This window comes from Gekko japonicus, unplaced genomic scaffold, assembly GCF_001447785.1.
Source record: "Gekko japonicus isolate JY-2015 unplaced genomic scaffold, Gekko_japonicus_V1.1 scaffold1145, whole genome shotgun sequence".
Taxonomy (NCBI): domain Eukaryota; kingdom Metazoa; phylum Chordata; class Lepidosauria; order Squamata; family Gekkonidae; genus Gekko; species Gekko japonicus.
The window spans coordinates 123,241-135,615 of NW_015165859.1; the positions used below are offsets into that span (position 1 = coordinate 123,241).

General features: G+C 48.8%; 1 protein-coding gene across 1 annotated transcript in view; it reads right to left on the bottom strand.

Moving 5' to 3' along the window:
• UBXN11 (UBX domain protein 11) overlaps nt 1-11,398 on the bottom strand; it is a 40,081-nt gene extending 28,683 nt beyond the window's left edge. Inside the window, exons 1-5 of the mRNA XM_015411204.1 lie at nt 11,315-11,398; nt 9,246-9,300; nt 8,269-8,348; nt 7,289-7,403; nt 1,176-1,393 (exon numbers count right to left, since the gene is read on the bottom strand). Coding sequence (XP_015266690.1) covers nt 1,176-1,393; nt 7,289-7,403; nt 8,269-8,348; nt 9,246-9,300; nt 11,315-11,398 — 552 coding nt within the window. The remainder of the gene's footprint in view (nt 1-1,175; nt 1,394-7,288; nt 7,404-8,268; nt 8,349-9,245; nt 9,301-11,314) is intronic.
• Between the last annotated feature and the right edge of the window lie 977 nt (nt 11,399-12,375).

Consider the following 12,375-nt stretch of genomic DNA (forward strand, 5'->3'; position numbering starts at 1 on the left):
CACAGCAGGCCATTGTTCATAGCAAAACTTTTTGCAGCTTCATCCTCACTCAAGTCTCTTCATGGTGAAACAAGGAACTGCCCAAATCATGTAGAAAGAGGCCCAATTTTAAAAGCAAAAGGGGGAAGGGGTGCTCAAATTATCCTGTGACTGAACCAGTAACCAGTTCCCCTTCCTGAAAAATTCTCCACATCTCACCGCTTCAGTAACTTCCCAGGTAGCCAATTCTCCTGTCCTCAGAGAGGAAAACGGAATCAGATATGCTGTGGCTTTGGATCTCCACCTGCTTGCTTCACGTTGTTTCTGCTTTGTTGGGATCCATCACCCTTCCCAGCACTACTCAAGCACTGGCCTCCCTGCCTCCAGCACTTCCTTCTCCATGGTCCCCCACTACTCAATGACACTGTGGAGCTCATGGGTGAGGGCTTGTATTTAGAAATTTGGAGAGCCGTTTGCTGCTGAGTGCAAAGCATGACAAGAAAGCAAACCCCACATTCTACCTGACCCAAACTAGGTATATCCAGATTACATACTAACAGAAGTCAGTGCAGGTTTTTTTTTCCCTGGTGAAAGATGTGCTCCACTTGCCCCCTACCTTCTCTCTACGAACAACATATGTATTTGCCTCCAAATCCAATGCTGATTTCTTCTTCCTTTTGCCCTCCCGCCCAAGCTTCAGTTATTTTCTCCCCTACACACAAAACAGCTGGCAGTTTTAAACATTTGTTTGGCCCTATTTACTTTTTAGTTGAAAAAAACGTGGAGATGGATGACTTTGTCATGTAACAAGTGTCATGTAACAAGTGTCATGTAACAAGTGCTAGCTCCTTCCCCATTTTATGCACAGCCAACGTCTGCTGAAAGCTACCAGAACTGGTTTTGACGGAGCTCAGTCCTCCAGTGAAGGCTGTACATCTGACCAAATAAGGGAAAATGTTGCTCCACTGTAGTTTGACTGCCTTATTTATTTATGTCCTCTTATGTGGCTTCTTACAATAAACCAACAAGGCAGTGAAAGTTCCCACAAGAGACATGTTCTTATCCGTTGCCTTCTGGGTAGAAGCTGGGGACCTCATGGAGGTAGGAGCTCTCCCACAAAATGCATACCAACATAGCAATTGCTGCAGGGACACTGCCAGTCGGTGATTCCCTTTGCTCCCTGGCCTAATGCATACCTGCGTGGAAGGTTCCTCATATGATCGGAAGGGACCGTTGAACATGACGATCCCATTCTGATAGAAGGTGAGGGGGACTGGGTCCGGCTGCCTCAACCGAGCACCTCCTGCCACATGCTCGATTTGGGACACACCCTCCCCAGCCAGCACATTCAAATCTTTCAGGTTCTCAAAGAGGGTATCAAAATTTATTGAAGATTCTGAAACAACAGCATCACCTACGGCAAAGAGAAAAAGAGATGACTAAAGAGGAAGGAAATGGCCAGTCAGGTCTCATGCCCTGAAATTTAACTCCAGACTTCAGTGAGATAAGCGGTTGCAAAACCAGCACCATGATAATATAACGAATTAGCAATAGACTACATATAAAAGGTAAAAGGTAAAGGTTCCTGAAGTGTAGTGGGTTAGACGCGTAAAGAAAGCATGGAAACTGATGTAGTGATCAGCATGGCTTTACTGGTACACAACAAGACTAAGAACTAACGGCCGGCAGGCCAACTATATACACAGTCCAGGGGCTTCCCCTGGTCCCATTGGTGGGTTTGAATCTCCCGCCAAGGTCCCATTGGTTCCCCCCAGTGGAGGGACTAGAATCCTAGTCCCATTGTTGTGCCGGACTGAAGCTCAGGAGTGTGCGCTGACCTCCGGTGGCGGTCAGCGGACACAACATCCCTCCCCCCATAGTCCGGGCCCTCCCCTAAGTCACGTAGTCTTTTAAGTACGATGGGGACCGTCGTACTCTAGCTGACCGTCGAGGGGTGGCCCCTCGTGCTTCCGGAATTCCGACCTCAGGGCCGGGTTCTGAAGAGGGAGCTGGTGCTCCTGCTTCCGCCGCCTCCGGAACGGGGTTTTCCTCGACCGAAGCTGGAGCCGTGGGGCCCTGTGCCGGGTGCTCCTCGGCTGGCAAGTCCTGTGCAGTCGCCTCGGGTGTGGTCTCTCTAGGTTCCGTCTGCTGTCTCGTCTCTTCCTCTGTCTGGGACTCCGGTAGCACTCGCTGTCTGAGCTGGTCGATGTGCCTTCTCCATATCTGCCCGCACTCCGTGGATACCTCGTACATCACGGTACCCAGGGGCCGGAGTATGCGGCCCGCAATCCACTCCGGACCGCGGCCGAAGTTTCTGGCGAGAACCGGGTCCTCTGGGAAGAACCCCCTTGGTGCTTCCCTCTGCTCGACTGCGTTTCTTTGGTCGGGGGCCCGGTCGGGGTGCAGGCGGTCCAAAAGGATCGTTGGCTTTCGACCCATCAGTAGTTCTGCTGGGCACCTTCCGCTGACAGGGTTGGGAGTCGTGTGCTGGGTCAGGAGGAATCTGGCGATGCGGCATTCCCATTCCCCTTCCACCATCCGGCTCAAGGCCTCCTTTGCGGTTCGGACCATTCGCTCCGCTTGGCCGTTGGTTGCGGGGTGGAACGGCGCTGACCGGACATGTCGGATCAAGTTGCTGCTGAGGAACTGCTGGAATTCCTCGGACGTAAAAGCCGTCCCGTTGTCCGACACGATGGTGTCCGGCAGCCCGTGTGTGGCAAAGAGTCCTCGTAGGGCGCGGATGGTGGCTTTTGCGGACGTTGCAGCCACGGGGCTTATTTCCAGCCACTTTGAGTAGGAATCCACCGTGACCAGGAACAGCCGTCCCTGGAATGGCCCTGCGAAGTCTATATGGAGCCGGGACCACGGGGTACGGGTGGATTCCCACGCCTGCGCTGGTGCCCCCGGTGGGCTGGGTCTCACCGCCTGGCAGGGCTGACAACGCTTGACCCATGCTTCCACCTCTGCGTCGATGCCGGGCCACCAGACGTAGCTTCTTGCCAGCCCTTTCATCCGGACGATGCCCGGGTGAGCTTCATGCAGTGCCTGGAGGACCCTCTGGCGTAATGCGTGTGGGACCACGACCCTGTCTCCCCATAGCAGGCATCCCTTGTGTGCAGAAAGTTCGTCCCGCCGGGTAGCATACGCCGCGAACTCAGGGTCTGTCTTCTCAGGCCACCCCCTCACCACCCAGCCCAGAACCCGGGATACCACGGGGTCCCGAGCCGAGCGGCGGGCAATGTCCCGCGCTTGCAACGGGGCCTCCGGCAGGCCCTCCAGCTGAAGGACCCGGAAGGCTGGGGCCGGGTCCTCAACCACCTCAGGTAGTGGGAGGCGGCTAAGAGCGTCCGCGTGGCCCATGGCTTTCCCGGGGCGGTGCAGGAGCAGATAATTGTAGCCAGCGAGGAAAATAGTCCACCTTAGGACTCGCGGCGAGAGAACCTGCGGCGTCCGGCGGTCGGGCGCGAAGAGGCCGAGGAGCGGGCGATGGTCTGTGACAATGGTGAACGGCCTGCCGTATATGTAGTCGTGGAACTTCTTGACCCCGGCCACAATTGCGAGACCCTCCCGGTCGATCTGGGCGTAGTTCCGCTCCGCCGCAGAAAGGGTTCGAGAGTAATAAGCGACCGGGACCTCCCTGCCGTCGGCCAAACGGTGAGCCAACACAGCCCCGACCCCGTAAGGCGAGGCATCGCATGCCAAAACCACCGGTAATGTCTCATCAAAATGGGCCAGGCTTGGAGTTATCACCCTATGGCCCTTTGAAGGAGTAGAGTTTAGAACAGGGGTGTCAAACATGCGGCCCGGGGGCCGGATCAGGCCCCCGGGAGGGCTTCTATCAGGCCCACAGTGGAACTGGCTGTCTTCTCCTTCTTCTTCCAGTTCTGCTGCTGCTGCGCCATCATAGCTTTGCAGCTTACAGATACACACCTGAACAGCATACTCAAGATGGCAACAGCACAGGCATTTTGATGCAGTAATTCACAGCAAGAGGTGTCAGTTATCAGACACTGTTAAATAAACACAATATTGCAAGAGTGCTCATGTTTTAAGCATGTTTTTATTTTACGTTAAAAAAAACCCTTTGTGTTTGTGTTCTTTATAAAGTTTATATCTCCGCTATCTGGCATGACATTTTATGACACACGTGGCCCAGCCCAACAAGGTCTCATTTAGGTCAGATCCGGCCCTCATAACAAGTGAGTTCGACACCCCTGGTTTAGAACAATGGTGGCAGCAACTGCCTGGCGAGAGGATTTTGGACATCCCAGAGCTTTCCTCAGTCTCCTCTGACTCATTTCCAGAACATTTTACTATGCTGATTGCATCTTCATTTTCTTGTACTACCACGCAGGGCTCTTTTTGTAGCAGGAGCTCCTTCGCATATTAGGCGACACCCCCCCTAATGTAGCCAATCCTCCAAGAGCTTACAGAGCTCTTCTTACAGGGGCTGCTGTAAGCTCTTGGATGATTGGCTACATTAGGGGGTGTGTCGCCTAATATGCAAAGGAGCTTCTGCTACAAAAAGAGCCCGACTGCTTTCTTTCTAATTTTTGGCTCCATCATCAACCGAAAGGGAGACTGCTACCAAGGAAGCAGAAGGAGATTGAGGCTGGAAAAGGCAGCCATGAAGGAGCTAGAAAAGACCCTTAAGTGTAAGGATGTGTCGCTGGTGACCAAACTCAAGATAATCCCTACCACCGTATTCCCCATTGATATGTCTGGGTGTGAAAGGTGGACGATGAAGAAAGTCGGCAGGAAGAAAGTGGATTCCTTTGAAATGTGGCGTTGGAGGAGAGTTTCACGGATAAGTGGGTCCTACACCAAACCAAGCCTGAACCCTCCCTAGAAGCTCAAAATGACTAAACTGAGATTATTGTACCTTGGTCACATTATGAAAAGACAAGAGGTGCTGGAAAAGACGATCATACTAGGAAAAATGGAAGGCAGCAGGAAAAAAGGAAGACCCAATATGAGATGGATGGACTCCATCAAGGAAGCCACGGCCAGTCCCGTAGCCAGGATTTTTTTGGTTCAGGGGGCATTTAAATTTTTAAGGGGGCAGTTAAATTACAGTTAAATTAATCTGAATGTGTTAAGTCGCTCGCTTAGCAAAGTAGTCGGAGAGTGATTCAGCAAAGGTCCAACTTTATTCAACAACTCGAACACAACTCCAACACGGATCAACACCTGATAGCCAGAACAGCTTTTGCATTAAAGCTGTTCCCTTTTTAAACTCTCCCGGCTAATGTAGCCGCGCCTACTATACAATTATCAACCAATAAGGTTGTATACATAAGGAGCAATCACGGACGTTCCCGCTCAGGGAGCTTGCTGACCAGTGATTGGTAGGTTCTTCCTGGGCTAGCAATGTGATTGGATGGATTTGGATCCTAGCCCAGGACGAAGCTTTACATGCAAGTCAATTATGTAGTTCACATATCGTTATGCATTCAATGGCAGCTATTGAATGCATTACAGAATGCCTATCTTTAAAGGCGGAGACTCCGAGCCTGTTTCTAGCCCTTCCTTTCAAGGGACAGGACAGCGAGCGCATCAGTTCCTAGGAAAAAAACAGCTCAGATGACATTTGATTGCCTTCAGAAGGCATTTGAATGCCTTTTGAGTTCCCTTCCACAGGACAAAAAAGCTTAGAAGGGTACCTTCAATACATCTCCAACAATCTCCCATTCTGCTAGCCCAGTACCACCTAGGTCATCATGGTCAAAAATAAAGTTTCTGGCATGGCTATTTGTGGGGCGGGACTTTTAATTAAGGGGGCAGGGCCCTGAAATGCCCCACTGTAGATACAGGCCTGGCCATGGCCCTCAGTTCACAAGACCCAAGAGGCTGTTAACGATAGGACATTTTGGAGGACACTAATTCATAGGGTCACCCTAAGTTAAAAGCAGCAGAAAAGAGCAAGAGTCCAGGAGCACCTTAAAGACTAACAAAATACGTGCCACATATTTTGTTAGTTGAAGTGTAGTGGGTTAGACGCGTAAAGAAAGCATGGAGGCTGATGTAGTGATCAGCATGGCTTTACTGGTACACAACAAGACTAAAGACTAACGGCCGGCAGGCCAACTATATACACAGTCCAGGGGCTTCCCCTGGTCCCATTGGTGGGTTTGAATCTCCCGCCAAGGTCCCATTGGTTCCCCCCAGTGGAGGGACTAGAATCCTAGTCCCATTGTTGTGCCGGACTGAAGCTCAGGAGTGTGCGCTGACCTCCGGTGGCGGTCAGCGGACACAACAGTTCCCTTGCTCGAAAGCCAGTCGAGTCCGACTCTAGGGTTGCGGTGCTCATCTCCATTTCAAAGCCGAAGAGCCAGCGCTGTCCGAAGACGTTTCCGTAGTCATGTGGCCGGCATGACTAAACACCAAGGCGCACAGAACGCTGTTACCTTACCACTGAAGTGGTACCTATTTATCTACTTGAAATTTCTTGCTTTCGAGCTGCCGGGTTGGCAGGAGCTGGAACCAGAGACGGGAGCTCACTCCGTCATGTGGCACACTTGAGTATTGAACTGCTGAACTACCGACCTTCCACAGCCTGCAGTTCAGTGTCTTAACATATGTACACCTACAATTTGCACCCTGGGCTCCAGATACGGAGAGGCTTGTTTTTTAAAGGTACAGCACTTATGGGAACCATAACAGTTATAAATACCCAGAGGGGGGAAAATGTAATTTTATATTGGAAATAGGGCTCCTTGCTCCCAGACCATATGAAAAGCTATCCATCTTCCTCCAAGGAAGACAGCAAACATAGCCCTCCCAGATTGCCACTTTGGGGTCAGGAAGCAATGTTCTCCAGGCCAATTTGGCCTGGGTTCCTGGAAGGGTCCCTCCCTCTTCTGGGCACAGAGAAGGGGTCACTGGTAGTGGGGGGGGGGAAAGGTATTCATGAATTTCCTGCATTGTGCAGGGCCTTGGCCTAGATGACTCTTGAGGTCCCTTCCAACTCTATGATTCTATGATCCCCTTCCCCATTTTACCCTTACAACAAGCCAATGAGGTAGTTTAGACTAGCTGAGAATGACTGGCCTGAGGTCGTGCAGCAGGCACCCAAACCCAGATCTCCCAGTCCCTAGCCCAACCACTACACCACACTGGCTTTCACAACCTGATAGTCTGCATTGTTATTCAATAAATGTGCACGGCATTTTATGGAGTTTTATGAGAAAAAAACCCAGGTCCCTGCTCCAGGGACGTTACAGTCAAAGCTTTCACATTAGAGAAGCAACACAGGTTATCTTAAAGGACACTGGTAATTGTTAATGGACTGTTATTTCTCCTGGCAAACCTGGCTTCCAGAGACCCCTTGATGTCCGACTCCCTTCTCCGTCCATTGACTCCATATCTTCTGCGGATTCATTTAGCTCACCCACCCAGATCAGTCCATAGTCATTCAGAAACCGCTGTGCGGAGAGAAATGGGAACAGTTTAAGGGGAGGGTGAGGATCACAGTGGAGGGTCGAGAAGGGAAACCTCCGGATTCTGAGATGTAACGGACAAGGTAAAGTTGGCCTAAGGAGAGGGTTTTTTTTGTTTTTTAAAAAAAGTTTTTTGTGAATACTTAATGCTCAGGAATCAAAGTGTGAGAAGCTGAACCCCCAGTTTCCCACACTGCGCAAAGCAGCATCTTTATTTATTCTGTGTCATAACGATATAAGAAGCCTCCCCTCTGTAGTTCATTTTGGTGCTGATGGGTCCCAGGAATAATTCCCGGTGCAACTTCTCTCCTGTAGATGATTATGCTACCAGTGCAGTTGCATAGCATCCCATGCCCATTTTAAAATGTCACCAATGATTTCTGCAAGTACTTGTATAATTTTTTTTCAAGTCAGCTGCCCCAGTGGTTAAAAAAAAAGGTGCACTCTCAGTTCATTGAGTAGCAAATTTTATCTTTGGTTTTAGCTGTGGATGTTTTAAACTATTATTGTAAGTTGCCTTGATCCAAAAGGAAAGGTGGGATAGAAATGTTTTAATAAATAATATGAAAGCTCACAGAAATATAGAGACCATTTTAGAAGAGGTATTCACCCAACTTCCTTTGTAAAAAAGCAGGAAACGCCTCTTCTGAAATGGCACTCTGAATCACAAAAAAGAAAAAGAAAAGAAAATGCCTGAGAAAGATGTCTTGCATGTCCCCATTAATTAAGTTCTTGCACCCAGAACTGAGTCATGCACTATTCAGCAGCATCACATCCAAGGTCTGAAGTAAAATCCCTTTGCAATGAATGAAGAGGAAGCTCGGTTTCCATCTCTGGCCTCTTCCATTACCTCCATTTCCCAGATCTGCTGCTGCAGCTGAAGGCAGATCACTTCCAGCTCCTCCGTTCTGCTCAACCTGGAAGATTCCTCTAGGGAAAAATAACAAACCCAGAAAAGATTAAAGATTCCTCAGGTTTTTGTGTAACATCAAACAGCAGAAAGGACAGAGGCAGACCACATCCCTATTATCAATGGACTTTAAACGTGCAGCTACCAAATAGAGCAAACAGCTCCCTCCCAGGCCCTTTTGGGATGAAGAAATGCTGTGGGGGAGGAGGAAGATGAAGCCCCTCCCCCACACAGTGATCCTGATCTGACTCAAGGCCCCAGGATAGGGCTGCCAAGTCCCCCCGGGGGGCGGGGAAACCCCTGCCCCAGAGGCCCGTTCCCCACCGCCGGCGGATCAGGCCCCGGAGGGAACCCCGCCCCGATGTGCGCATCACCAGGAAGTGACATTAGGACGCCGAGCATGCTGGGGGCGGGGCCATGAACATTGGAGGGAAAACTCTATGGTTTTTCCTCTGAGGGTCGTGGCCCCGCCCCCAGTGTGCCCGGCGTCCTAATGTCACTTCTGGGTGATTTGCGCGCGTTGCGCGCGCGCCTCAGTCGCCACACGGGAATCCCCCACTGCGGCGACTGCAACGACTTGGCAACCCTACCCCAGGATACTTGGGGACTGTGTAAAGATCAGTGAAAAAAATATTGTGTCATTTGGATCCCACCGTCAGAATGGAAAGAACAATGACTGGGGGTCAGTTGGAGCATGCCTCTTGCAAAACTGAGACATTTGCTCAGGTGAGCCCGGCTGGTTGCAGGCATATTTGGGACCCCAAGCCTTCATAGAGGCCTGCTCCACCACCCATGGCAAGGCCCTGCTTTGGCCTGGAGGAAGGCCTCCAGATAAGCATCCCCACCCCCGTATCTCAAGCAAAACCTGGCCCCTGCCCACTGTAGAACAAAAGGAGCAGAGGTTAGAAGACTCTCACCATTGCCTTTCTGAAAGATTTTCATCTGCTCCTCAAGCGCTTTGATCTTCTTGTCCTGCAGATCCAAAAGAGCAAAATAAGGGCCAAAATTAGACATGACCCGGGTGTGTGTGTGTGTGGGGGGGATCCACATATGTTTATGTAAGTGTCTACCTATTTGCATCTAAAAGCAGAGTCTCTGCAAATATCTTTCTTTTTTTTTTAATGGAGCATGCAGACAAGGGGAGCTGAACTCTGCCCTTCTCCCACCTTCCTTTGCTTTCCACAAAGACCCTTCCCATTCCTGCAGAATAACATGTATTTTAGGAATCTGCTGCCGCCGCCCGAGAAGAGTGTTTCCAGCCAAGGCTGCTTGGCTCTGCCTGCCCCTGTTTCTCGGAAAAGGCCTGAGGCTTCTCACAGATGAAAACTTTTTGGTTAGAATTTTATTTGTACCTCCCAGAAATTGGCCTTGGGTCCCACTCAGGGAGAGAACTGTGGGGTGAAAATAACTTTTAAAAGAACTAACTAACTAACTAACTAAGTAAAAGAACCAACACTAAAATAAAAGTATAATTTGGTTTTTAAAACATGTTTAAAAATGTAACAAATAGGTCTCCCTCACTTTAACCATGAACAGGTGGCACCTTTAGGACTAAATTCCGACATATCAACTGCAGCTAATTCTGGTAAATTTTCCACTTACAAAAAGCTCACTGGCATATATCCCTCTTTAGGCACATCATTCACCATCCCAAATAATCAAGGGAAAATAACATCAGCTTGGGTGGACACACAATCACCATTTATTCATTTATTTTCATGTGGCTTTTGCAAATTCTGTTCCATTTTCTCCACTTCCATGAACCACTCATGTGCAATGCTACAGCCCAATATCAGCTTTCCCCATACTTTGCATATTAGACACACACATGTAAAAATCTATTCAAAATGACAGAACCTAGACCTTGCTGTTGGACAATCTGCTTTGTAGAGTCCAGTTCTAGGTTTGTTCCTTTGTGGCAGTAAAGACTTTTGAGGCACTGTAAAGTTGCATCATGGCACATGCCTGTGCAAGCCAGATCCCACATTGGTTGTGGTGGATCACATGAATCTTCATTCACTTGATGGGATGTCATATTGTGCTCTGCCTAGAACTGGAACGCACTAACAGCTATCTCTTGGGATGCTTGGCTTTTCAGCAGTGTTCCCTCTAAGCTGAGTTAGTGTGAACTAGCTCACAGTTTTTTAGCCTCCAGCTCACACATTTTTGTCCTAGCTCAGGAAGGATAGCTCCAGATCAAACTAATTTATGCAGTAGTCAAATTGCCCGCTCACAACCTTCATGCCAGTAGCTCACAAAGAAGAATTCTTGCTCACAAGACTCCACAGCTTAGAGGGAACATTGCTTTTCAGTGTAAGTAAAAAACCACAGTTTAATCCTAAACACAATAATACCATTCTATGCCCACTGATTATTATGAATTTAGGATCCAGCTAGGTTTAGGATTGTACTGAAAAATCTTCTTTCTTATCACCCTCAAGGCAAGCAACATCTACCCATGTAGGTAACTGACTCATGAGAAATTAACTCTGGCTTATTGGTTATGCTTTAAAATGTCATAAGATTACATCATATTTGTGGAGTGTAATTCCCACATTTGTCAGTATTTGGATGGGAGGCCACCAAGGAAGCCCAGGGTTGCTACACAGAGGCAGGCAATGGCAAACCACCTCTGAATGTCTCTTGCCTTGATATCCTCATGGGGTCGCCATAAGCCGACTGCAACCTGACAGTAAAAAAAAATAAAATCCCAGCCTCCTCCACCTATGTCTAATATGGGGTGGGGGGACTTCTCTGAATCCAGGGTGGTCTTCAGATGAGTCCCTGCACTGTAGGCCTTCCCCTTGTGCTGACCTGATGGTTCTGTAGCTCCATCCTCAAGTTTTCCCCAGGACCCCAGAATCACTTAGGACCACTCCAGATTTGAAGAGCCATTCAACCTCAGTCCACAGTGGTTTAACCTACCCTGAAACACATTTGAATCATCACTGGGCACAAGGCTGGTGCCTGCCAGGTCTGTTTTTACCTTGTGCTGAATGGCAAGGGCTTGGCTCTTGACTTTCTGTTCCAGCAAAGCAATCTTCTGCATCATGGAGGTCATCAGCTCCATGTCTGTGGGAGCAACTTCTACAAGCACAAAGTCAACACATGGTGGGAACCAGTCAAAGATTCAGTTTTCAAGCCTCTGATCTCCCAATGACACAGTGTGGGGCGGGGTGTGTGTGTTGGAATTCTCAGTACATTCTCAGTCAGTTGCCTGTACTGACTTTGAGTCCAGGTCCTTGGCAGGAACAGAAGAGCATCCATTTCTCAATCAGCAATGGACAATAGCAGCAAAGGTGCTTGTGACATCCTTGCTTATTGGGGAGACGGTTTCTCCTTTAAAACACACTCTGTGTACATGAACTTGGTAGATTTCTGCTGCCACCAGGAATTAAAAATTCCAAATCTCTCTCTTTTGGTATAGTGACCCAAGGTCTGGGCACTTCAGAGCAGTGTTCCCTCTAAGCTGAGTTAGTGTGAGCTAGCTCTCAGTTTTTTAGCCTCCGGCTCACACGTTTTTGTCTCAGCTCAGAAAGGATGGCTCCAGGGCAAACTAATTTATGCAGTAGCCACATCACCCGCTCACCACTTTCATGCCAGCAGCTCACAAAGTAGGATTTTTGCTCACAATACTCCACAGATTAGAGGGAACATTGCTTCAGAGTACTATGTGGCCCTGAGGAAGGACTATTCTGATTGCTGGGATAAGTTTAAACAACAACAACAAAATTAATAAAGAACAATAGGTTTCTGGTTATTTTGAACTGTTGCTGAAGAAAGGAACTTGTAAATATATCTGGCAAAGCTTGGCGTCACAGTCTCTCAAACTCCAGAACTCCCTCTGACAGGCTTAGACACTCAGTCTAATCTCTCTCTCTCATATATATACTCACACAGGCTAAACTCTTTTGTCTTATTCACACAGAATAGACTCAAACTCTCATAGTCACACAGACTAAACTGTTTGTCTTATTCACACAGAATAGACTCAAACTCCCATAGTCACACAGACTATGCTCTCTCTCCAAACCTCACACTCAGAAT